The 27,674-nt window shown below is 39.0% G+C and overlaps 1 protein-coding gene across 9 annotated transcripts in view; it reads left to right on the plus strand.

The window, feature by feature from the left end:
- NRXN3 (neurexin 3) overlaps nucleotides 1-27,674 on the plus strand; it is a 1,691,473-nt gene that overhangs the window by 751,088 nt on the left and 912,711 nt on the right. For 7 of the 9 annotated variants that reach the window (XM_034643175.1, XM_034643171.1, XM_034643173.1 and 4 more), the window contains 2 exons: nucleotides 3,828-4,031; nucleotides 10,073-10,099. In XM_034643175.1, the coding sequence (XP_034499066.1) occupies nucleotides 3,828-4,031; nucleotides 10,073-10,099 (231 nt within the window). The remainder of the gene's footprint in view (nucleotides 1-3,827; nucleotides 4,032-10,072; nucleotides 10,100-27,674) is intronic. The other 2 variants (XM_034643168.1, XM_034643170.1) reach the window with 1 other exon arrangement.

A 27,674-nucleotide genomic window follows, 5' to 3' on the forward strand; every position in this document is an offset into this window, starting at 1 on the left:
GAAAAAACAAAGCACTCCAGTAAAGGTAATTATGTAGGTAATGATAACAGACAACATAATTACCCATTTCTTTTTCTTTTTTCTCTTAGCTGATTTAAAACACAATTGCATAAAACAATATCTATAAAATTGTATTATTGGGCCTATAACATATAGAATTGTGATATATTTGACAATAAACCACAAATGAATGAAGCTATATTGGAGAAAGGAAATGACACCAGATGGTAACTTGAATCTGCAAGAAGAAAAGAAGAGAGACAGAAATGGTAAATAATAAGCTTAATTAAAAAAAAACACAACTCTATAAATATATTTGCGCTCTCCTTTCTTCTCTTTGCTTCTTAAGAAGACATATGTTTATTTTTTCTTTAATGATTTAATTAATTTATTTGAGAGAAAGCGTGAGCCTGAGGAATAGAGGGGGAGAGAGACTCTCGAGCAGACCTCCCATTGAGTGTAGAGCCCAATGCTGGCTGGAGTTCATGACTCTGAGATCGTGACCTGAGCTGAAATCCAAAGTTGGATGCTTAAAACACTGGGCCACCCAGGTGCCCCCAGAAGACATATATTTTTAAAAAGCAATCGTTACAACAAAGTATTGTTGTTACAGACATAATGTGGGTAAGAATAACAAAATAAGGAGGAAGGGAAGAGAGCTATGTAAGAGTATCTTACAGGAATTGAGTATAAATATGAAGTATATTTTGATAAGATGTATTTTGTAAGACCTAGAGCAACCACTAAGAAAGTCAACCACTAAGAAAGTAGCTCAAAAATTTAGTAAAGAACCATTAAAGGAATGAAATTAGTATGCCAGGAAATATTCATTTAAGATGAAAGGAGATAGTAAATAAGGAAAAGGGAACAAAATAGGGGAACTGTGTGAGTACTATTATGTGGGCATCCTGTGATATATTCTTTCAAGACTCAGTAGTCCAACATGTTTCAGATTGAATAACTTTCCTTGTTCAGACTCATTTCCCCCCTCAAAGTATTACTCTATTCATGGTATTCCTTGTGTTTGAAATCTTTTAAGCAAATTAATAAGAATCCTGGAATGGATTTTTTGTTCAGCTGATTCCTATATTAAATTTCTGCTTCATCACGCTCCCCTTGAAAATATTAGGTTGATCATAGAACACACTCACAAAGGTGCACACAAAGGTACACATTGAGATACACACTTATTTTTTTTTGTACCATTAGCTGTTTAACTACATACTCATCTGAAATTTATTCTCTGATACTACCAATATTGACATGAAGATGCATTCACTTATACATACATTCTGGCACTACACATATCCAGAGGGATAAACGTGACCATTACTTTTGGATTGTTTTTAGGTTGAATACATCAAAACAACCATTTCATGGCTCACTTGAATAATCTCTTTTAAAAAGGAGTGTACATACGTGTGGGTGTGTACAGTAGAAGGTACATAGTAATAATCAGTAGTGTTCATAATTACACAAACGTAAAGCATTGTGCATTTTCATAGATAACACATTTAGAAATATATTATCTATATTTATATAATTTTGTATGTTCATAAATAATATACAGCTTTAAATCATGACATGTATGTATGTATCTCTCTCTCTCTCTCACACACACACACACACATACACACACATAAAAACACCACACTCTACCATAAAGCATTATAGATATGCTTTCAGTGCTTAGAAGCATGAGTGTGCTCCTGGCATAGCCATCTGACAATTTGGCAGAATGGTTAAGGATATGGCCATAAGAATCAAACTGCCAGTGTTCAACTCCCAGCTCTGCCACTTGTTAGCTGTGTGACCTGGTATCTATAAAATCTAATAATGATATTGTCTTTCTGGTGGTGATCTTGAAGCATTAAATGTCTTAATGCATATAAAGTTCTAGAAGGCACCAGGCAAACAGGAAGTGCTCAATAAATTTTAGCTATCATTTTTGTCATCTTCGATTCTGCTCTTCCAGGAGATAAAATAGTTTCTTTCACATCTGGAGCATGTGTTAAATTTAGATTATATTTCCCGTATAAGAATACATCTTCGTAATATGTCTTTTATTGTGATAGTGTCTGCAACTCTTACATCTTTATTTGTGATCTTTTTAGAGTTTGCAGATGGTAATGTACAGCTATTAGCATGTCTTGGGTATTACCCAGGTGATGGTTGCTTCTCAGGAACGAGCAGATGTATTTATATTGCTTTTCATGGACCTTTTGTGTGTTGTCTAAATAGGGTGGTGATATGAAAATGACATAGACTGTCTTGAGTACCTTCCATGTGCTTGGCCTGGTCTCTTCCCATTCTGATTTCTTTTGTACATGAGGGCAGAAGATGTTTGTCTCTTTTGTTCACTGTTGTATCCACAACACCTAAAAAAGCGATTGGTACACAGTATCAGAAATGAATGCCTCATGGTATTTCACAATCTAAAACCATTCACTTCCCAGTATCTACCCAAGTCCATTGATTTTATTGTAATCTCAAATAACTATTATATAACTACTCAGGATATGCTTGCTGCTTCTGTTAAATTGAATGTTTTGTTTTTGTCTGAGCTTCCCCCTTCTTTTTTCCCTTTAAGTGTATAGAGATGCTATTTTATCTACTGACAAATCTGATGCCACCACCTCTTTCATTACAAACTGAGAGCATCTCAAACTCTACCCCCACTTCTCTACTCACCTGCCAAGTCTCTGTCTCCTGAGTGTCCCTGGCTTTCCTGAGAGATATTTCCTGGGTCATTTAACCATTTGTATGGACCTTTTCTGTTTCACTTTTGAATCCTCCATATACACGTAGGTAGGTAGCAACTCTTTGGCAATAGCAAATATTTAATGAAGGCCTACTCAGTGCCAGATACTGAGCCCAGTGGCAGGTTGGCTTCATAGGAATGTGAGTGATATTCTCTTTCCATGTTCTCTAAAAATATTTGCTAAATGAACAATTGAACGAATTCACATTTTGAGCAGCACGGTGTTGCAAACAGGCCCTGGATTTGTACTGGACATACTGGCTTACAATCTGGGGTGTCTGACTTCAAGATGTTAACATCTGCCTCTAAGAGCCTTGGTTTTCGGTTTCAAGTAGGGATAGTAGATCGGCATGGTAGCATTAAGTGAGTTAACATAATGGGGTGGAGTGGGGGCGCTCCTAGCTGAAGTGCTTGGGCTAGAGAAGGGCATCAAACAAAAGCCAGTTTCTTCCTTCCTTAGATAACTGCTATTTGAATAAAAGTGGAATTACTGGTTCTCAGGATGTCATTATCTTTTTGAAGGAGTCAAGCAAACTCTTACAGTGCCTAGTCCCTAGGGCTGTTTTGGGACCAGGCTGGGCTGCTGCTCTTTCCTCCTTCTAGAACCTCTGGCAAATGTCTGTTTCCTGTGGTGGTTGTAAATTGCTGCTTTCCTCCTGTTCTTCATGAAATACTTTCAGGGGTCTAAGTTTTGTTTAATGCATTTTTGTTTTGTCTATAACACGGGGAATTAAATCACTACTATTTGTGGGGACCATTTTCACGTTTGTAAAACATCTTCACATCCGTTATTTCATTCGGCACACTTGATAAGTCTGCAAGCGTGCTAGGGCAGGGACCTGTGCCGTTGTATGCCTTTTAAGGGCAAATAAGGAAATAGAACCTCAGAGTTTAAGTGGTCTTCCCAAGGTCACATAGCTCAAAAGTGGGGGCACTGGAGGTCTATCCAACATGAGTCACCTGGCTACAAATTTTGTGCCCTTTCTCCCCCACTGTTCTTACCCTGGATGCAGAGGGAAACTCTGATATCCTTCATCCTGACAATCTCCTCCATTCTTCTTTGCAGAGGCGTCCATCTTGAGCTACGATGGCAGCATGTACATGAAGATCATTATGCCCATGGTCATGCACACCGAGGCAGAGGACGTGTCCTTCCGCTTCATGTCCCAGCGAGCTTATGGGCTGCTGGTGGCTACTACCTCCAGGGACTCTGCGGACACCCTGCGTTTGGAGCTGGATGGGGGGCGTGTCAAGCTCATGGTTAACTTAGGTATCGTATGAAGTACCCTCTGCCACTTTGTTTGGGCTTGTCTTCCCTTTCTTTTCTGATTTTCATTGGTTTGATTGAATTCTTTGTTTGTTTCTTAAAAGTTAGCTGCTCACCTCTTGTTTAATAGACCAAGGATAAAACCCAACAGCAACAAACAACTTCTCCTTGTTTCTGCATGAGGTTTTGATGTCAGTTTCTGGTTTCTGACAGTGGTGGTTTTTATTTATTTTTTATTTTTTATTTTTTTCTTACTAGACTATTTGTTTTTTAAGTTTCCTTTCTTGGTTTTTTGGAACCGTTTAGCTTTGTGTAAAACACGCTACTTTGGTCCATCTTTTGATCAATCACATTGCCATTAAGTCCAACTCCTTGGTCACCACTCAAAACAGTCAAAGCTGAGGGCAGAAATAAGACAGCCGATGGAGGCAAAACGGGCAGTTGGGGTTGGAGAGGACTAAGCTTTGTGAGTAGGATGAGAGCTGCGTTGTTTCTTTCTCCGCAAATGGGGAATTCTGGTGGCACTGGTATTTCTTTGTACTTTCTCCTAGTGGGCAGGACAAGTCAGATTGTTTCTGTTGTCCCACTGGAGAAATAATTCTGTAAGTTTATAAAGTCTCTGACATGTGGAAGGAGAATGTGGCCCCTGCTATGTATCCCCTTCTTGCTTCCTGACATTCTTCCCCATCGTCTAGCAGCCCCTTTTATTAAGATGTCCTGTCACACTGTTACTCACCAATTCCTCTGTCCTCCTCATGTAATACATCTGAATTTTTCCTTAGTATTGAAAAATTACGACAATTTCAAATTTGCAGCTTTATTGGGAGAGGAGCTGTTCTTCCACTCTAATTACCTGTAATAGATACTTTGGAAACTCCCCTCCTGATGGCCTCACATTCTCTCCTGCTACTGACCTTCTTGACTGGATTCTAATTGATCTTCTATGGAGGATGGGGACCTCTTGATTTCTGGAAGGAAAGAAACCAACCTCATTTCTACTCAGTGGAAAGTCAGTGCCCTATGTCAACAGGATGAGGGGTATGGCTGAGTCCAAGCTTTCTAAGCCATGGATTTGTTTGGATATATCACATATGTTTGGATACAGATCTCCTTTATAAAGATTCCAGTGGAATTGCTTGTCAGAGGCATGGGGAAGACATGACGGACAAATGCACCAGATGAAAGACCGTATAAAACCCTAGATGGCCTAGTGGGAAGGTGGAGTTTGGAATCTGTACCAGTCTTACCTACTGTCAGGTCGACTGGTCACACTTGGAAAATGCCTACACTATGATCCTAAAAATCTCTAGGATACAGAGGACTGTTTTGAGCAGTGGCTTTACTTATGTCTTTTTTTTTTTTCTTCCAGTTTGCAGCTTTTACAACACTATGCCCTTTTTCTTGTCCAACCTCATTTGATTTCTGTTGTCAGTGTGTTTGTTGGTTTTTCTTTGGTTTGTGTATGTGTGTGTTTGGTTATTTTCGGTTTTGTTTTTCTTTTTGCTGGATCTTTGTGTTCTTGAGTTTTCAATCCTCCCCACCATCAGCCATGGTAAATCAAAAGATGGTATTCAACCCTTCAAAGGCCCAAAGCCTGCGGCCCGCATAGCAAACAGCCTTGAGAACAGAGCGTACTGAGCAGCCTGCAGGGGCTGGCATACCCCTGTCCCTCCCACCTTCCTTTCCCTACACCATCCTCCCCACCTCCAGCAAACCAACAAAAGGGTGTATATGACCTAAAACCAACAACTAGTAACTGATTGTTTACTTCTCCTAAAAATAGAAGAGATGAAAAAAAAATTTTAAAAACCCAAATAAACAAAAAAACACGAACAGAACATCCTAAATAATTCACAGAAGAAGATGAAGACAATTTTTAACTCTGTATCTATTTCAAAGTAAGACAGAACCACATATATAAGGATGATTAGCCTTATGGAATCCTGGGGAAATGTATAGTGTCTCTAAACAGAAAATAGATTTTCCTTCTTAGACGTTGTTTTATAAAATGAGAAAGCCAATTGTGGTAGATCTCATATCTTAGAAGGAGATGCAAATGGGGGAAGATTAAAAGGGATAAGGAAGGAGATGGACAGATTCTCTCTTTTACACACACATACACACACGCACGCACACACACATGCGGGCATGTGCACATGAGCATGTGTGGTTAGTAAGAGTTCCCATGGGCACGCCTAGAAACATTATTTTTCTGTTTTAAACTTTGCCCCAAATCTGGGAGAAGTGCCTCTCAAAAAGACTGCATTTGCCTCTTGATTCCTACTAGCATACACTCAGTCTAGCTCCTCTGAAGTTGAGATATCTTAGGCAAGACAGAGTTGGAGAGCACCGTGCTTTTCAGAAGCAATAGTGACTTCTTTTTTCCCCTGAAGAGTATGGTTCACCAGAATGACTGGTTTGAATTTATTTACCTCTCTTTCAAACCTAACGTGGAAAACCGAACTGAAATTCCGCGTGCTTGTGTATACAAAATTTTACATTCATGCTTTGTTTAAAGGTTCTCTTTCCCTTCCCTCCCCAAAACATACCCCTTTGTGAATGTTTTCTCCTATTAAGGGTTCTTATTTCCCTTTTCTTCGTTAGAGAAGAAAACATCTCTAAACAGGGTTTGCGTTCACTCTTACTCCACAAAAACTAACTTCAGATGATTATTTTGTTCCCCATTTCAGTTGTGTCTCCTTTCTAGCCTATGCACAAATGATATTACAGTTTATTTCAAATTGGTCATGGATATAAGCTCATGATGTAAAGCCCAGTGTATATTTCTCTGATGTAATGTATCCATCTCCTAAATGTCAAGGAGACTGGGCTTTCCCAAGGCCCTTACTCTCTGAAGACAGCCAGGTGTGGTAAGAGCAGGCATGAAAAATGTCCTATAACACACAGCCTTTTTTTGAAAGTTGAGAGATTGATCAATCATATTTTGATCCCTTACGATTTAAACATATAATATTTTGTTATTAGAGTATATTTGAAGATTTAAAAACCTTACTTCAGTCGGCCAGTAATTTTGTGAGATAAACCAAGGAAGTGTTTTTATTCTTACATTTACAGATGTGAGACAAAGAAAGAAATGTAGGACTTTTCAAGCTAACATAAAATGTTACGGAACTGAGACTAGAACCCGGTTTTCTAAAATGCTGGATCAACGTGGGTTATCCGTTATCTCCACAGGTCAATACTGTATGGATCAATGATGTGGCAGTCTTGATGACTTCTAACGGCTTTCATGATGGTTACCTTTTAAACATGCACAGAGGGAGTCTTTTTGCCTTAGTGCCTGATTTGAATTGAGCCATACAGCTGAAAAGTCAGTCAGTACGGGCATCTCATTCATGGCCGTTTCGAATCCTCACCAGAATGCCAGCAAGCCTTCTTCAATGGTCGAAGCTCATAGGGAGTGTCATGCAGTTTGGTTAATTGTATTCAAATTCCCTAGATGCTCTCTCTCTGGCAACATGGACTTGCTGACGACTGTTAACAGTGTGCATTGTTGAAGACACACAACTCCTAGAAACATTCACCTCTTCCAGGCTCTGAACCCAAATCTTATTAACCTAGAAAATAATAATTTCTCATTTACTAAAACAAAACAAAAAACATCTAAATTAAACAAGGAACAACACAGACATACACAGACACTCATACTCCGCTCAGATATCTTGCCAAGGGTAAGGCAGAGATTGAACTTTGGGTGCTACTCAAGATAGACCTAGAGGAAGTTCCTTTGCCAGCCCAATTCCCTGGATTCACATTTCATTACAAAATACATCCTCACTATCAAGGCTACCGTCTCAGAGCCTATGAGCAAGGCACTGGGGTAGATTTTTTTTTCCCTTGAATCACTTATTCTTCAGGTAAAGTATCAACATAATTCTTCACTTCTTGGCTTAACCAGTTGTCTACCATCCGAAAAGCTCCAAGTCCTCACACTGGTTAGAGACACCATTCAGTTCATGGAACCATTTGAGTGAACCCAACACTTCTCCCTAGACCAGGTACTTACCTAATAATAAAATCCCCAACAGCATAGAAAGGAAGGAAGACAACCCCTTCTTGTTGACAGTTCTCAGGTTTGTTGCTTCAGGCCCACTCTTTCCTTCCCTTCTCTCTTAAGCATGCCCATACACCTGTTTGCCCTGTCTCCTGATTACATCAGGAAGGGGCATTTCTCCAGCTTTGGCTGATGGCAGGTGCAGCTGGTAGCTGAAGCCCCACCCCTTCCTCCCTACTTGCCCTCCCCCTTCCCAGTCCTCACCAGGGGCATGGCCTCCTCTGTTTGGTGATCGTACCAGTTGCTCCAGGGCTGTTTGCTCCCACTTTTCTGTTGCGGTTGACGACACATGACAAACCTAACCGCACGAAACCAAACCCAGATTTTTCTCAAGAGATGTTCTTCTGGGGATCAAATAAGCATCTCACCTCCTTCCTCAGAATGATTGGGTGTTCTAGATTTCTCCTATAGGGATTTCCTTAGTTTCATTCTGCCCTGTCCTTTGCCGCTGGTTCCTCTTTCACTTGCTTACTTAAAATGGTTTACTTTGGGAAATTCAAATGGTGGCATTAACTCTGACGAGTCCTCCAGAACTATTGGGTCAGTCTTAGGCAGAGGAGCTCAGTTTCTAACAGTCTTTGTTTCCTGTAACTTCTTTTCCTTTCCTTGTCCTACTTTTACTTTTTAGTATCTAGTTTTAAACAAATTCTTATTGGAATTCCCACCATGAGAAGTCAAATTTAGTTTCAAACGGGAACTTTGTGACAACTAATCTGAGACCCTTTTTAACCATTCTACCCAATCCCCTACTGATAATCATTGACTCTACTCTAGACCTTTTGTGCTGGGTGTTCATGACTCTAAACAGATATTAATAAAAGGATAGATACTCAGATCTCTGGCAGAGGATACCCTGTCGGGTTACCAGCACTGGAGAATTAGCCACCCTTTCTTCCCTCTCTTTCCCATTAAAAAATATGAAAACAAAGAATTTTCTTCCCTCAAGATGCAGAATTATAGAGTGAAATAGGTAGGATCTCAAAGGTGCCCAAGACCTCCTCCCCATAAACCTGTCTCGCCTTCTCCTTGAATGCTATAGACACTTGATTCAGTCTGAGCATTCAGGCAGGAAGACGGAGATGGGCTTCATGAGTGGGTTGGTCTGGGAGCCTTTGAAACAATTGCAGAGAACCCAATCAATTGTGATAACATCATACAACTCCCTTTACCCTACACCCAACCCCACCTCTCTAAAATCTGGGATGGGTGTTTGTGCGGTTAGCTGTTTGCAAGTGGCCATTTTATGACAGGAAATGACCAGGTGGTATTAACCCTTTCCTTATCTCTAGGACTAATGGCAAGTCTGCCTACGTAAATTTCTATAGCATCTGGGGCCCGAGGAAAGAAGAGGGTGGAGGGAGTTTGTTTTTAGAAAAACAGAAAGGGTTAAATACTGCACTGAGAAACTTCATGGACAGATTTAAAAAAACAAACAAACAAACAAAAAACAATGTGTCAGATTGGTAATATATTTTTGGAATACTAATACAAAAATTATGTTGATGCTACTTTTAAAGATAAATTTTAAGAAAATCATTATAGGGGGAGATAGAATATAACCTGCATTTGGTGGGGAAATTTTTGCATAATTTTCCAAATTGAACAAAATTAATGTTTCAAAGTTCAGGTTTGAAATACTTTATATAAATGAGTAGGTTTTTGGAAAAAAAAAAAGGAGCTGCATACTCGGTGTCTATCGTGGATATATATGTATGCCAGTATATATCTCTATACATATGTGTATATATATATGTGTGTGTGTATATATATATGTATCCAACTTTACTAAATAATATACTGTACATATACGCCCACCCTTAAACTTGTACATACTGTATATATATATATAAAATGGCCACATTTCTTGCGTGTGTCTGTCCCCGGAAGGGTGGACTGATTGTTTTTGGATGTCTGCAGCTGTTACCTTGAAGGATGCAATTTCATCTTTCATTTATTTTTCCCCATCTAGACTGTATCAGGATAAACTGTAACTCCAGTAAGTTTTCCCTCAAGTTTCATTTTGTTCTTAAAGAAAAGAAAAACTGACTTTATTTTGTTTACTGTTTTATGAGCTGTTTTTTGTTTGAATTATTTTGTGTTCTGACTATTGGAGTTGGGGGGAACTGGGGTTGACAAGATGAAGGGCTGGGGTGAGGGTCATGGGCTGAGTGTGGCCCAGGGTATGGTTTCTGAACTGGGGTGGGTCCTCTCTTCTTTGCTTGCATTTGCTCTTTATGCAGAAAAGGAGGAAAGGGCACCTGGATAAGGAAACAACTTGAAAATGAATTGAAATGGTAAATTGTTGTTTTGGGAAAATAATCCTCAGGGGTGGACAAAAAGCATTAGAACAACCAGAATGCACTTCTCCACTACTGAAAGCTTCAGAAAATAAAAGCAAAGTTCATGACCCAGAAGGTGGCTGCCAACTCTGATATTTCTTTCCCAGCATTTATCACTGTAGGGTTTTGTTTTTTTTTTCCTCGGAGGGTGGGCAAAGTGTTGCTCTTGGTGATAATGCAACATTTTGACCAAAGACTTGAGACACATTCTGGCTCTTCTGAATGAAAAATTGGAGCCTAGTATTTTTACTTTGTCCCATTTGAATATTCTGGTTCTTGAAGAAGGGTGTTCATGAAGTGCAGGTGGAATAGTGCTCATGTGTTTCTTCTTGTGTCTCCCAAATGAACATTAACTGGAGTCATGAGGTCAGGGAACTGGAAGAGAAAGAGGAAGGATGGGCAGGAGGGAAAGAATAGGTCTAGTTGATAAAAGGAAGAAGGGAAGAAATATACTTTGAGTCTTATAGCATCTTATATCAGTTAAGATAATTAAATAACTAACTAGGGCAATTAGGGTAATTAGCCATAACAAACAATCCTAACATTTTGATGGCTCAACAGAAGACAGGTTTATTTCTCCTTCAGGCAAAATTCAGTGCCAGTGCCAGCTCTCTTCAAGGAAGTAGTTCAGGCATCTGGGACTCTTTCATGACCTTGGTCTACCATCTTGGAGTTCTTCACTTCCAGCCATATCCACAGCGAAGAGAGAAAGAGTTTGGATATAATGTAGTGTGTTTTTATCGTCTTGCCCGGAAGTGATGGCCCAGTACATCACTTCTGCCCATGTTTTGTCAACCATGACTCCATCCAAAACGCAAAGGAAGCTGGGGATATGTTCCTCCTATGGATCCAGGAAGACAAAATTAGATTGTTCGAGCATTTAACACACATGATTCTCAGTATTACCCCCTCATTTTTTACTTCTTTCCTCATTAGGGACTTTCAGTAGGAACAAATGCAGAAAAGGAAATAATCCAACTTTTATATTTTATTTACTTGTGTTTTCCATCGTGTTTTACAGGTGTTATTAGTTTAACCTTCTTTCTTGGGAGATTGATTATCAGGATGACAAACTAATAAAGCCCAAATCCACTTTTTTTTGGGGGGGGGTGAATGTTCCACGTAATTAACAAAAGAAAAGAAATATAAAAAATTGATATAAACAACCACTTTCTAAAGTAGAATGCTTTATGCTTGCTTGTCTTGGCTTCATTTTCAGTTAATTTAAGCAATGTCCTATTTTGCTGTGTTTAAACATTTCTAATTAGCCAGAAATTTCTCATGATATTTAGATCATTAAAAGCCTAATTGAAACATCCTTTTTTCTAAAGACTGGCGTTTTCTCTTTCTTAAGCAGCTTATTGAGATATAATTTCCATACCACAAGAGCCATCCACTGTAAGCCTACAATTCAGTGATTTTTATTAAATTTATAGTGTTGTCCAGACACCACCACAATCACATTTTTGAACTTTTCCAGCCCCTCCAAATTTTCTTCATGTCCATTTGCAGTTAATCCCTACTCTTATCCATAGCCCTAGACAACTGCCACTTTGCTTGTATCTCTATAAATCTTCCTTTTTTCTGGACTTTTCATATAAATGCAATCATATAATATGTAATCATTTGTGTTTGGCTTCTTAAAAATTATAGTACATTTATGGAAAGCATGAAGGTGGAAAAATCTCATTCTAAGCTGAATCTAACATCTTCTGGCTTAGATACTTATTTGCAGAATAGAGAATTGAAGGAGTTACTTGATCGGGATATCTGGACTTGCTTTCTGTGCTCTATCCATACTTTATCTTGCAACTAATTTCACATATTTCATCTGATCAGCCATGAAAAGTCATCGTTAGACAAGTTCCAGAATTCTTTCTTCTAGGAAGGCAATGCCTCTTTTCCAGGACATAGATGCCAGCAGGTTTTCTAAACCTGATAAAAGATTTTCTATTCAGAGCCACCAAAGCTATCATTGAGAAAAAATATGTCAGCAAAGATGTGTTCCCTACTTTGATCACAGTATAGAAAGAGTATAACTAGTTTTAGTTCATTATTTAGGTAAAGAGCCAAGATTGGATTTTGGAAATCAATTTTGAATTCTTAAGATAAACCTTTAACATAACTGAGGAAGTTAATTTTGGGGAGAACATCAGAGAAAGAATACATAGTGCCCACTAATTGAACAGTGGTTGAATAGAAACCAAAGAAAACAAAACAAGGCAGGAGTCCTTTAATCTAATACCTTGAGTGCTGAGGTATATAGCTGTGTACCCAGGGGAATGGAGAGTCACAAAGTGAAAGTGACACATTTTCTCGAAGTCAATTTTAATTGTTGATTTGGTGTAAAAACTTGAATTGAGACCAAAGTGATACATTATGCAGAAGAATGCAAATAAGTGTGAATCTTATTTAGTTTATGAATCTTAGGTTTTAGGAAAAACTAAGAATTCAAAGGCATATCATTTTTATCATGTATCTTCTTTTTTCCATCCTTGGCATTATTGGCACTTGGGTGGAAAAGCTCGAGAAGCTTAGGCAACGAAGACAGGTCCAAGTAATCAGAGCTTCTCAACCTCTCTCCTTGTGGACTAGATGTCAAAGTCCGTAGTTCAGTCTGTTCTGGGATTTCAGCTGTTTCTGTAATAGGTGTGCGGATCTTTTTTCTTACCCAGTTTTTGTGATGAGATTGATTTGTAGCCTGAGTTTGAGAGGGAGCGATTTTCCTCTTATGTCTCAGGTGTCATTTCAGTAGAAGTCAGAGGGTGTCATTACTCAGGTTTCAGAGCAGAGGTGTGTTTTTCCCTTGAAAGAACATACTGAATTAAGCTTTAATCACATTTGAATTTCAGTTCATGCACTTTTCCAGTAATTCTTTTTTTAGAATGCCTGTCCTCTGGAAAGTCAGGTTGAATACAGAGCGATATCATCTATGTTTTTCCTCTTCCTCTGCTGCAAAATGTTTGGGGAAGTGGCTGTTTACAGGGGTTTGTGTGATACTCTAGATTGGAGAAAAGAGCATGAAGAAGAAGGATGATCTTCGTATAAGGAGAAAGCAACTGACCATAATAGAGGACAGTGATCTTGAGATGAGAGTCTCCTTCTTTTGGCCTTTGTTGTCTGGTCCTTCTGTCAGTGACTTTGGCCCAACTCCACTCTGAGGGTTTCCAAGAAGAGGAAACAGTTTTGTTTTGTTTTGTTTTTTAAATCAGCTTCTCTGCCTTCCTTCCTCTCTTTCTCTTTTCCAGTGTTTCGTCTTTCCCCCTAATAGCTATGATATACTTACCATTATTCATTCTAAATCTTGCTACCCCTGCTTTCCAAATCCTCCAAGAATACCACACATAAATTCTTCTCTGGCTTCTATCCCCAGACGTATATTAGAGAGTATACAAATTGAGGCCTTTGGTTGAAACTGGGACATTGCTGGATTTGATTCAATTGGCAGGAATATTTAAAAATATGTAATCAGGAAACCTCCAGCTTAGGACTTACTTTTAAACTGCAAAAGATCAACAGAGTTGGCAGTCATCATGGTGATTGAACTACAGGGTGGCCTGGAGCACTACTAAAGAAAACAGGGCTACTTTCTGGGGAATTTCTGGAGGAAATCACCTGTCACTACGATTCCAGTTCCATGAGGCTGGCGGTACCCTAAGAAGTGTGCGGTTTTGAAAACAGGTATGGACTTCTTATTGGTCTCATGGATGTTTGCTCAAATCGAAGTATGGAAAAAGGTTTGTTGTTTTTTACCTTGTCTGATTATGACTCTGCCCAACGATTTCCTAACCCCTACTTTATTCTCTCCCTTTCAAGCTGTGTGCAGCATAGTCATACTATGAATATAGTATGGTCATAAGAATGACATATGAAGATGAAATTAATGAATAAAATGAACACAGAAAAATGAATATCACGTTCATCCTTTTGTTTTTCAGCCTTTCCCTTCTCTGAAAGGCCAATTCCTCTGTGTATGGTCATTTTCTCAATCTTTCTAAAAAGAGGTGTATATATCATATGGAAATTGTGAGTTTGTGTACATGCTGATTACTTAGGCAGATGTAGGAACCCCCCCCCCAAATTACTTTGAACTTGAAGTCTTAATTTATCTGTAACAAGGGTCAGTGTTTCTCCTCTTAGATCTAAAGGAGAAAAGAAATAGAGTGCCATACAAAAACACAGTGACCTTAAAACACTCAAGTGTCACGCCGTGGTCACTTGTGTGAGAGAACAGCTTTGGTAATCCTGTCCACTTCCATAGACTCTGTTATCTTTGAATCATCATAGAAGCATACAATTATATAAGAGCTATATGAAAATAACATCATCAGGATATGATACCTCCAAGTCACACCTCTAAAGGCTACTAGTATTTACTAAATATTCCTTCTCTTGCACCTGCTTGCCTAGCACTTGCTTTTAGCCTTTTGCGTTAGCTTCTGTGCCTTAGTCTGTTTTTAAGCAGACTCAATTTTCAGTGTCTTGGCCAAGTCAATAGTGTGTGGGTGTTTCTTGCTTAATTTAGGCATAGCTTGGTGAAATGCAGTTATTACACTAGACTTTTGGGGGGGGGTTGCTTCTTTTTTCTCTTTCTTCCCTCTCTATGGTACTGGACTGTGCTATTTCATCTTTAGGCCTGATTTATCTGGAAATCCCAGAGCTGAATTATTTAGCTCATTGCATTAACTCAGAAACATATACCTCAGGTCAACAGGAAGGCTGACTTCTTCACTATTAAAAGTCTTCTGGGAAGGAAATTCTGGAATCCTCTTCGGTATTTGTTCCAAGATTTGGATAGCCATGACTCTCAGTCGTTTGCCTGACCATATTAGTTAGAGTTTTAGTGGAGATGGAAAATCACAAAGTGGAATCTTCTGTATTGTGTATTGTGTATCACAATACACAATAATGTATTGTGTATCAAACCATCAACATCACACCTGAGAATTTCTATTTCCGTATTAAATGATCATACTTTACTTTATTCAAAACCTGATTTTTAAAAAAACAGTACATCATTGTATTTCTCTTTGGAACATTTTATATTTTTTGTAACATAAAACACTTCAAGTACAAGGTTACTAATAGTATCAATAATAGCCAGATTTGAGTATGAGAGTAGGATGCTTCCTAAACATTTAATATTAAACTCTTCTTAGTAACTGCTAATTCAAGATGGTTTTATTTTTAAATAGTTAAAAAAACTGTACATGAAACAAAGGAAAAGTAAAAATTCTCACTCTTATCCCTTTCTAGAACTCAAATTCTCCTTCTCAGAGGCAACCAAAATTATCAGTCTTTTGTATATTCTCTCAGAGATAACCGTGAGTATACAACATATAGCTATAACCATATTCTACCCTTTTTTTCCTTCCTTGTCCTTCCTAACACAATGTTAATGCATTCTTCTGAATTGTGCCCTTTTTCACTGAAAGTGTTTTAGGGATTATTTCATGTAAGAATATTAAGGTCTCCCTTTATTCTTTATAATGGTCACATAATACTGCATTTTATGGGGATACCATAGTTGATTAAATCAATACCCTACTGATAAACATTTCAGCTTTTTGGTACTGCTAAAACTAAAACTAAAACTAAAACTAAAAAAAAAAACAAAAGTATGCCTTTGTTTATTAATCTTCACATGCATGTACAGGAATGTCTATTGGATAAGTCCCTAAAAGTGGAATTAGCTAGGTCAACAGATAAGTGCATTATAAAAACTGATAGCTATTGCCCAAGTGCATTCCAAAGAAGTTGTATAGATTTACATTCCTGCCAGCAATATGTGAATGTTTGTTTCTCCTTACCCTTGCCACATTGTATTATCAAACTTTTTGTTCATTTTCTTAAAATACTCTTCAAAATATTGCTGTCACATATTCCAGTGAGAGCCATTGTCACCCTTTCCCTTCCATCTTTTTACTTCTTCAAGTGTATATAGGGACCATTGTTATTCAAAACTTTGTTGCCTACTTCTCCTAGAAGTCTTAAAATAGAAATCTGTTATAGCAGTGTTTCCGGAGTCAATCTTGTTTTTGTTTTCTAGTAAGCACAGGTGTTGTAGAAAGGTGGCAATATGTTATAGTAATTTTGTGTGATTTCCCTCTTAGACTCCTCTTATCTATGTTAGAATCCCAGCAAAGAGGCACTTTAGTGCAGTTAACAAGAGCAAGGAGGACTCTGGCACGAAACAGCCTGGGTTTAATCCTTGTCTCTACCACTAATGATTCATGGGTCTTTGGACAATTTATTTCAACTCTCAGTTTTCTCAGTTGTAAAATGGGCAAGGTCACAGTATGTACCTGTTTGAGAGAACAGAACCTAGAACACAGTATCTGCTGTGTGTGTGGTGGTGATGATGATGAATGTTGTCATAGTATTACAACTGAAAAGGTGATCTTTTGAAGACACTACTTGTTCAAGAATGGATGGCTATATATTCCTAAAACCATACTTGGTAGCTTAGTAGATGCCCATAAACTAAGCATCTTACTTTCTCCAGTCAATTACTCAGGGCAATAGTAAACACTTCACAAGGCCGTCAGAGTTGCAATGGATTCTCCATCAGTAACGTTATTAATATGACTATTGATGAGACCATCATGGGGTCATATTGGGATTTTTTTCCCCTCTCAGTGCATTTTGATAAACAGAAACTTGATATTAACCGAAAACTAATGAAAATATTATAACTTCATGAGTTTCTTCTAGGTTTGTTTCTGGAACCTTGGTATCATTTTAATAAACACTTAATAGTGGTCTGATTAGATGATATCATCATATTTGTGACTTTAATAGCTTCTAATATCAATGTCATACACTCCAAATAGAAACCAAAATAAAATCGAGCCAGAGCAATGAGAGTTTTTGCAGCAAGGGTATAGATTCCTGGCTAAGAACATTACTGTCTATTCAGTTTCCTTGGTGCATTCCTGTTATGGCTTTAAAAATCACCAAATTCATGCAGACTATGATTAGAAAGGAGAGCTAGTTCACCAAAAGGAGAAAAGGCTCATCTTCTTTTTAGGAGATCTTTATTTTGGTTTCAGCCAGTTTGTTGAAGCATCGTGTGGTGAGCCAGTTATGTTAAAGATTCACACTTGGACCTTTGGGTAATTAAAATCACGCACAGACCATACAAAGGCTGGTGGCTCAGTCTTTATCAGATCCATATGTGATGCCCATTAAGAGAAAACTAATGGCCATTTAGCAGTTAGAACTACAGTATCATCTACCCCCAACTTCTGGGAATGTCCTTTGAGACCAGATTAACTGAGACCCTAACAGAAGAAACATCTCCTTCAGTGGCTTTACCCAAGGCCACTTTTTCTCTGATTTCAAAATTGTCCCTGGGCTGTAGGCTACATATCTATATCCCTTTTGGTTTGCTTCTCTTATGAACAGTGAGCTCCTGGTATGGAAAAGTCCACTCAGGGAAGTATTAGCAGCTGTTCATCTGGATCTTAGAAGAGGTACAGGGATTGAGATCAAGGGCCCAGTTAAAGAGTAGACGGGAAGTGAGAGTGACACATTAAGTTATAAATAAATGGCTTCCAAAGGAGAGTGTGTTTTGTCTCATCAACGGGAGAAGCAGAGGACGTTGCGGAGAAGGGAAACAGGCTAAGTTCGAAACACAAGACCTCACAAAGTGTATAGATATAAGCACAGTTCATAGACTCACTGACTTCGAGGAAAGATTGCTAAGTAAGGGAGTAAACTTTCTCTATCTAAACATCTTAAAAACAGGCAAACACCTTGCCAACCTAGGAATGATCTGTTGTGAACTACCCAGGTGAGAGGTGATGTAGATCCCGGAAGTGTTTCCCAGTCGTGGTTCAAGCCACTGGCCTTAATCGTGTTAAATTAGTGTCCGTAGTTTGGAGACCTAGGCATACATATAGTGGTATCTTCTGTCAGCACAGCCTAAAATTCTTATGCCGATGTTTGCTGCTGTTTGATTTTCATGATTTGAAGCTACCTTGGATGTAGTAGGTGCTCAGTAAATACTTAAATCAATGAGGTGATGAACTGTGCCCATCCCTCTACCTTAATTTATTATTTATACAGACACTTAGTAATCAACAAAAGGATACAAGCTGGCAATTGTAAGCCACGACTCTTTGTCTTGTCATCCTACAGGGAAGAAAATTAACCAAGAACGACTTTGTTCTCTTATCCCTAAAATCTGGAAGAGTATATATTACTTTCTCTGTAAAATAAGGGGTTTCAGACAGAATGAAGATTTTCATGAAGTCTCATTTGGCCAGGCTTTGGTTGAAATCCAGAAAATTCCATGAAGGAAGATGAATGAGTATTAGTAAATATTATATGCTGTCACTCTCCCTCATTCTTCATTCACGTATTCCAAGAACATTTACTGAGAGTTAACTGGATTCCAGGTGTTGATCTCAGTTTAGGGGTTTATACTATGGATTTTCAAGGAAAATGTCAGTCTTCTAGAAGACTGGGCGCCCCCCCCTTTTTTTTCATTTTCTCTTGCTCTTAGAGAAATTGGAACTCGGGTGCACGTACAGATGGCCCCCAACTTATAATGGCTCAACCTCTGATTTTTTTTTGACTTTACGATGGTGTGAAAATGATGCACATTCAATAGAAACTATGTTTTTGAATTTGATCTTTTCCTGGGATAGTGATAAGCAGTACGATACTCTCTGGTGATGCTGGGCTGTGGCAGTGAGCTGTACCTCCCAGACAGCCAGGGATCATGAAGGTAAACAAGTGATACACTTAAAACCATTGTGTTTCACTTTCTTTACAGTATTCAATAAGTTACATGAGATATTCAACACTTTATTATAAAATAGGCTTTTGTTAGTTGATTTTACCCAACTGTAAGCAAATGTTCAGAGCATACTAAGGTAGTCTAGGGAAACCTGTGATGTTTGGTAAGTTAGGTGTGTTAAATGCATTTTCACTTTGTGATATTTCCAATTTAGAATAAATTTATTGGGTCGTTTACCCCATTGTTAAGTTGAGGAAAGTCTATGTCTCGAAAATCCAGATGAGTTTCTCATAGATTTTGTTCAGGGATGGTTCATTTCAGCATTCAGTTCAACATAATAGTTTCTTTTTTTACAATACATTTGACCCTTGAGCAATGTGAGGGTTAGGGTGCAGACCTCCTTGCAGTGGAAAATCCACATGTAACCTTTGACTCCCCCAAAACATTACTAATAGCCTACAGTTCATCAGAAGCCTTTTTGATAACATAAACAGTAGGTTAACACACTCTTAAGTTTTATGTATTATATGCTGTACTCTTACAATAAACTAGAGAAAAAAATTATTAAGAAAATCATAAAGAAGAGAAAATACATTTATAGTAGTTTAAAAAATCTGCATATGTGGACCTGCACAGTTCAAATGCATTTGTTCAAAGGTCAGCTCTCTATATGTAATCCTTGTATGAGGTCCTCTGAACACTGGTCTACTTAGCTAGGTCTTTTACCTGATTTCTCTTTTTCTGTTTTGGCTTGCCTTCTGTCATCTGACCACCTGCCTGCAGCCAAGCAAGGTGTGTTCCTGCTTTCCTTTCAACAGCTGTATTTCAGGCACTGTAATTTTGAGTAAAAATGATGTTTCTGTTTTTCCTTCTACTTTCTGAAGATTTCTTTTTGTACTCTGATCCATTTTACTTGCCTAATTGCCACAGTAATATTGGTAAGGTGACAAATTCATTAAGTATTAGTGTTAGGCACAGTTTGTATTTTGAAAATTAGGGTGGGCCACTTTATCTGTGAGCTGTAGAATGTGCTGACATTATCAACCGAACCCCCCATTCCTGTTTGGTGATAATATAAATACATCAATGGATATAATTCCCCGTTGTGTCTAAAAACACATACGTGTAGTGTGTGTGTGTGTGTGTGCATGCGTGTGTGCTCACACATCCAGATATGTATGTGTTAACAGCAGACTTCACTTACATGTTACAGAGGAGAAGATGTAATTTGAATTGTTTCTGGAACAATGAGACACAAAGTGTAAGTCTCCCTGCTGATTCAGAGCATCTCAACACAGTTTTTCTCAATTTTAGCATCAATTTTGGGAAGAAAACTTAGAGATCAGGAGTTGTTGCTTTTAAAAGAAATGGAGTAATTTTCTGGCTGTTCTGTTGACTAAGTGACTAAAATCATAAAGCTTTCTAAGATAGAGTTTATTGGAAGTTAGGGAAATAAACCTTAAAGGGATATATACATTTTCCTTCTAAAAATAAAGTTGTTTCAGAGTCAATCTGATAATATAATAACTGAACACAAAAAGATTTACCGTTATCATCAAAGCTCTGTGCCAGTGGCTTGTCAGAAGCAGCAATCGTTGTGACTCCTGGAAGGGCTCTCCTTGAGAGAATATATCAAGGGGATGAAAGCAGGAGGTATGGAGTTTAGTTATAATGACCTAAATGTCTGTCTTCCTGAATGGCTGAAGTTCTGCAGTAGAAGAATGTTAATAGGCATATGTATTTCAGAAGAGAGACAAAATGTAACAGAGATCATGTCTCTGGGAGCAAAGTCTTGAGTGGTTAAGAGCTCAGCGTCTTCCCAAGAGGCCTGCTGGAGCAAATTTTTTTTAACAGAGCCCTATTACAAATGGGGAATCCAAGGCTTATGGAATCCAAGCGGCTTGTATAAGGTCTCAGAGTGATTAGTAGCAGGCATGAGTCTTCATAAATCTCTTATTGCATGGTGCACTGGGTGTTATACGCAACTAATGAAGCATCAAACTTTACATCGGAATCTGGGGATGTACTGTATGGTGATTAACATAATATAATAAAATTAAATTTAAAAAATAAATAAATAAATAAAAATAAATCTCTTTTTCTGATTCTTAATCAAATGAGAACTCTTTGTCAGCTATGTCAAACTGCCTTATAATGTTACCACAGGACATTTTTTTCTTCAGAATTAGTAAAAAAGAAAAAAAAAGATGGGGGGAGGTGCCACTGCAAAGGTACCAATTAGAAAGGATATGATGACCTAAACTCTTCGATGTGGGGTGAACAGGCAGCATAAACAGAATGAAATTTAGTTTTGAACTTAGACGACAGAAATAAAATTGGTATTGTCCACAGGTGTGGGCGGGTTAAAATCTACCGCATCAACAGAGGGCCCCTCCTCTGTTCCAGAGGTAATACAAAGGAACAAAATTGGAAACACTGAAGGGGGGAGGGAAGAAGGCCCCTTTATTTCCTGTGAGTGGTTTTCCTGTGATGGTCAATCCGGAAGCCCTTTTCCTTCCTTCCCTCCCTAGAACCTGAGGGAAAGGAACAACCCTGCTGACCGACATGAGGATGCCTGCAGGAGTGGGATGGGGAGAGCAGCAGGGACAGAAGGCTCGAAAGGAGCAAAAGCAGCAGATGGCAGCAACAAATGTGAGCAGGGCAGGCAAGGATGAAAAGAAAGGGCATGTAAGTATCCCTTATGGAGAGGAATCACGTGTCTTATCACCGTAGAAAAAGTCTCTTTTTTTCTGATCTCACAGAGGAAAAAAAAAAAAACACACAGAAGAAGATAAAGATATATGATGAAGCCAGTGGGCTAGGGGATGGATAGAGGAGGGTTACCGTTGTCTTGTGAGAAGAAATGGATATTTGGAATGAAACTCACACAATATACCTGTCAGTAGTTGGGATGTTTCCCTTAACTGATTCACTGCTATTTACAAGCAAACCCTTTTGATAAAGGAACCAATTAAAAAAAAAAAAGCTTACCAATTGTCAGAAATAGAAAAGCTAGATAGTGTATCAGCCTGATGAGGCGGTAAGGTGCCTGTCTGTGGTTGAGTTTATCCAGAGCCCCACATACCTGGTAGAAAACAGAACAATGAGGATCTCATGATTAACATCTCAAAGGTATGAAAATTGAATGCTAAGTGAAGACACTACTCCATTCTTTCCCCTCTCCAGGTTTTCCCTGAACCCTTTAGCTCCATCACCTAGCAAAAGTGGATGCTAAGTCCATACACAAGGACATATGCAATCAAATTTTGAAGATCTTTGCTTGTTACAGAAAGTGCATCAACTTCCCAGATGGCTAGTAGTTACAGTAAAAAATAATAGCAGAGATTGAGTGTTTTCTGCATGCCAGGCACTGGGATGAGCACTTTGCTTGCAAAAACGTGTTTAATCTTCATTCCGGTCTTATAAAGGAGGTGTTATCTTCATTTCAGAAATGAGACTTAATTATGCAAAATGCTTTGCCGAGCTTCAGGCTCAGTCTTTTTGATCCCAGAGCCACGGTTGCTCACCATGGCCGGGAGTGTCTCTTCTGCTTACAGGCTGCAATGCGGGGGCTCAGATGAATGTAGTCCACCACCCTAGCTCAAACGCTGATGGGCCTCATGAAAGATGCCACTTCTAGTCACCAATAAATCCCAGTTTCTTTAGGTTAATCTTTCTGTAACCTTGGCCTTTCCAGAGTCAGGCTTCTTAGCTCAGATTTATAGGCATATCAGTGTCCCATTCTTGTTCATAACTAGTCTCTAAGGGACTCTTTCATTCTATGACTGAAAGGTCCTTGGCATTTAGGGCTGCATAGGGAATGAATTAGGAGTGGTCATCCAGGCACGGAGATGGCTAAGAAGAGGGTAGTGCTATGATGCCGTAACCAATCATTGCTTAGTCATCCTCCGTGTGCCCAGTGCTTTGTTGGCCTTCCTTTGGTAATATTGGTATTCCCTGTTTTTGTTTCTTTCCATTACACTCTAGTGCTCTTGTCTTAGCAGACAGATCATAGTTACTCAAATTCCTTGAGCTGTCTACACTGCTGTCCCTGCGTTCCATGCTTTGTGTTATGCACCGTGCACCATTTCTCTCAGTATCTGCCTAGCCCACTACTGCCCGTCCTTCATGACAGCTCAGGGGTTACCACTCATGAGACGACTTTGCTTTTACCCCAGGCACGTCGAGTTTGTCCTCCTCTAGGTTCCCGTAGTACTTGGAATGTGCATCTTTCAGAACTCATCACATTCGTGTTGCTTTATTTGCCTACCTGTGCATCTCCTGAACCAATCTCTGGACTCCTCACAGTTTGGAAAAGATGTCCTATTTATCACTGGGTCCTCACTGTGTAGCACAGCAGCACACATAGAGTTGGCATTAATGCACATTTATTTAGTTATTAATAATGATAAACTTAATGACCTGAAACTTTGGGTCATAGGAGAAATCTGCATGGATGAATATAGATCTCTTAGAGGAAGATTATTTCACATTTACAAAGAGGGAAATCTCAGCAGCTCATAGCTTGCCATGATAAGGACTTTGGCCAATTCCTCAAGGGAAAATAGGTTTTTAGCAATCCTTACTAGATACTACTGCACTAGAAAGCTAACAGTTAGTATGAGGAAATGTGATTTCGGAGCAATCGGATTCTTCTTTCACCGAGATGGGAGTGGTTCAAAGAGACATTTCATGCTCAGGTTACCTTGGTGGAGTATTGCTTTACACATGGCAGAGTGTGTTGGTTTTATCTTTCCTACCCCGGATTTTTAACCTACACTCTTTCCTGTACTATTGTTATAGGCCTCTGTAAGCTTCAGACCGATCCTCAGGAGAATAAGGATGATTACTCAGAACAGAAAAATGAAACATGGCAGCAGCAACGGGAGTGGCAGTGTTCCATAGTGGGGAGGACAGAACTTTTAGGCTCAATGACACCTGCTCTGCTTCTCATTAGCTCTTGGTTTATTATTATTATTATTTATTTTATTTTATTTTATTTTATTAGAAGTCAATTAATTAACATATTCTGTATTATTAGTTTCAGAGGTAGAGTTAAGAGACTCATCTGTTGCATAGAACACCCAGTGCTCATTACCTCATGTGCCCTCCTTAATACCCATCACCCAGTTACCCCATCCCCCGACTTGCCTTCCCTCCAGCAACCCTCAGTCTGTTTCCTAGAGTTCAGCGTCTCTTAGGGCTCTTAGTCCTGAGGTGATTTCTCCGAGCCATCATTATTATTAGTAATTGCTGTAACATCATTTGATGAAGAAGAAAAAAATCTGAATAGAAGCCTACCTCCCAACCGTGTGATTTCCATCCCAGCATTTAAACAGGCACCCAAAACCCCAGCTTCGTCCTATGGCCTCATCTCTCACGGCTTGAATTTGCTCCTTGATCATTTAAACTTGTAACAATAGAAACATCAGTTTCCCCAGGCCTCCTGGCTACTTGTCTAACCTTTCTGATTTGTCACAGGGAATTGCTGCTGTTGCAAAATATTTTATAGGAGACAGGACAGGAATTGGCGTTTGAAGAAGTAGAGTGTTCCAGGCTCTTCATGGAGGGGTTTTGTGGCAGCCGGTTTAGAATCTTGTGTGAAATTAATTCAGGCTTTTCTGTCCTGCTCCAAGCGGGCTCACATTATTAACAGTGAGGGTCCTCTTACTATATATGTTGACTAATTGAATTTAAATAAAAAAACAAAAACCAAAAACTGTGAGAGTCCTCATCTACCAAAGTCACAGGGACCGAGGGTTTAGTCTAATCCCAGAGGGGTTAAGCTGTCCCTGGGTAAAGTTTAGTGGTGCAAGTGATAGGCAGTAGTATATCCGTCCACAAGGAAATATATGCAGAAGAAAGAAAAACAGCAACAAAGTCATATGAGCTGAAATTTAATGAGCATATATTTTGGGCCAGGCAATATTTTTAGTGGCTGCATATATTATATCTTGTAATCCCTACAATAATCATATGCAGCGGGCAGGACCATTTATGTAATTTGTGGCCTAGTGCAAAATGCAAATGCAAGCCCCTTGTTCAAAAAGTAGGAAAAAAGCATTTCCTTTTTTTCTTTTTTTTTCCAGTCTCTCTCAACCTGTTATGGTGTTTTGTTTTCTTTTGTTTTAATTTGCTTCTAATGTGCTTCCTCCAGCAAGAGGATGTTCCTGGGGGGAGTGTAGACCCTCACAGGCACCCAAGACTCTACCCTGTGGCTCTGCTAGTGGGGGCAGTAAGCAGCAGCAGTTGCTGGGGGGAGGTGGAAAAGCAGGTGGCCAAGAATTTGTCCTGGGGAGATAAGACCACTTGGGAGCCAGAGTTCACATTGAACTTGACTTATTTTTTTTTAAAGATTTTATTTATTTATTTGACAGAGATAGAGATAGCCAGCGAGAGAGGGAACACAAGCAGGGGGAGTGGGAGAGGAAGAAGCAGGCTCCCAGCAGAGGAGCCTGATGTGGGGCTCGATCCCATAATGCCGGGATCACGCCCTGAGCCGAAGGCAGACGCTTAACCGCTGTGCCACCCAGGCGCCCCTGAACTTGACTTATAAAACGCAAGTTCAAAGATAAAATTCTTGGGAATTTTAAGACAGTGACTGCAAAGCATTGAACCCCAAACCCACAGGACTCTTTGTGACCGCACTGGTTACATACTTATGAAGCTGGCTCTGCAAATAGATACTATTATTTGAATTTCACAGATAAGGAAACTTCAGTGATCAGAAAGTAGGGGTTTTTTTTTGTTTTTGTTTTGGCAACACATTGGTCCATCCTGTAATTACTAAAACGTGCATACTGTGCCTATTATGGCTTGTTCTAAATTTTGGTAAACTTTTAATACTGTGTTTTGTAAATTCCTAATTGCCCCTGAATGTGTTTCCTCAAGACCAAGGATAAATTATGAATCCTGTGAATTATTCTTTCCATAAAGGTTTGGATACAACAATGCATCACATTTTTCTGGCCACTGAAAACATGCTTTATTTTTGAAAGTGGATATTTAAGGGACTGAAGACTTTGGTATAATTTTGCCAGTAATAATCAATTTTTCCTGAATGGGTGTAATCAGTAGTCACATGTGCCCATGGTATGAGGTTTTTACTTCCCTTCCTCAAAGATTTTCTCCCTCTGGTGCCCAGTTGCAAATGGGAGATCAAACTCCAAGTCCATTTGTACTGCACTTCCACCTTCAAAAGTCTTAATTATCATTTAATTTCTCTTGTGGATCATCAGAAACTAGAAAACAGAATTTGGGCATCATCACATGAATGTACCATTGCTGCAGAAATCCCTTGGACTAACTGAAAGGGGGAAGAAAAGAACATCCAAGGAATAACTGACCATTCAAACCATCTTTAGAACAATGCTATCCCACACCCCGGTCTCTAATTTGTTATTCCATATTCACCTTTACCTAATCCAATGAATCCCCTTCGAAGGGGATGAATGATGAGAAAACTAGGAGGTCCCATCCTTTTTAAAGGAAAAACTCTGTTCTTTCCAGCAAATTCCACAGCATCTTTGGAATAGAACGGGAGTAAATTGCTTTCAAGTTAATAAGTGAAAGCGAAACACTTGCTGTGCTTATAATGAGTGCCATTCCTAAGGGCTGCCAGACCATGCCATTTTTCAATGTCTTTCTGGAAAGAATAATTTATGTAAGCTTCCACTGAGCAGCCGGTACTGGCAGGGCTTGCCCCCGCCTGCCTTGTGATTTGGGGGCACTGCAGTGTGAGCTGACATGCTGAGCTATTTGGCTGTCTCGGCCTCATGGCCAGCTCTTACTCAAAACAATGTCAGGAGAATATGACAACATCCCTTCAGGGATCTAAACTAGATTTCATGGAGTAATTGTATTCATGGAAGAATGTAGTTCCTTGCCTTGTACTTACAGTATACTTTGTTCTATGTAACAACATACTTAGTTATGTCTGATTTTATTGCCACCACCTTTGAAGACACATAATTTCTCTCTTGTGGAGTAGTTAAATCCTTCCACTCAAATTGTCTTGTGCCAAAGCACCGGTTTTCTTTGGCTTCTCTGTCTCCAGACTGATGGTTGAACCATCACAATTACCTGCAGGCAGCGAGTGTGTGTTGATAAAGCTTTCATCACCTTTTTAGGTGATTACATGTTGGTTTAGCTCTCTCTTCTAAATCGCCACTTAATTTATAGCTCAATTATTATTGATCCAAGAGCTATCAGTGGGTCATTCTATTGATTGCAAGTTACGTTTTCGGGAGGTAGGCTAACTGTCAAACTCGCTCTATTTGGAGAGAATGTTGCTCTGACTGAAAATAATGAAACTCTTAAATATTTATCTCACAAGTGAGAGTCACTGGTATTGAATGAACTTCATCCCTGAATATTTCCCTCAAGACTTGAAGACTTGGCGGTCTCTTCTAAAAAGTTTAAACAGGGGTTGGCTAACTTTTTCTGTAAATGGCCAGATAGTAAGTACTTGTGAGTTATATCGTCTC

Source organism: Ailuropoda melanoleuca, chromosome 14, assembly GCF_002007445.2.
Source record: "Ailuropoda melanoleuca isolate Jingjing chromosome 14, ASM200744v2, whole genome shotgun sequence".
NCBI classification, from domain to species: Eukaryota; Metazoa; Chordata; class Mammalia; order Carnivora; family Ursidae; genus Ailuropoda; species Ailuropoda melanoleuca.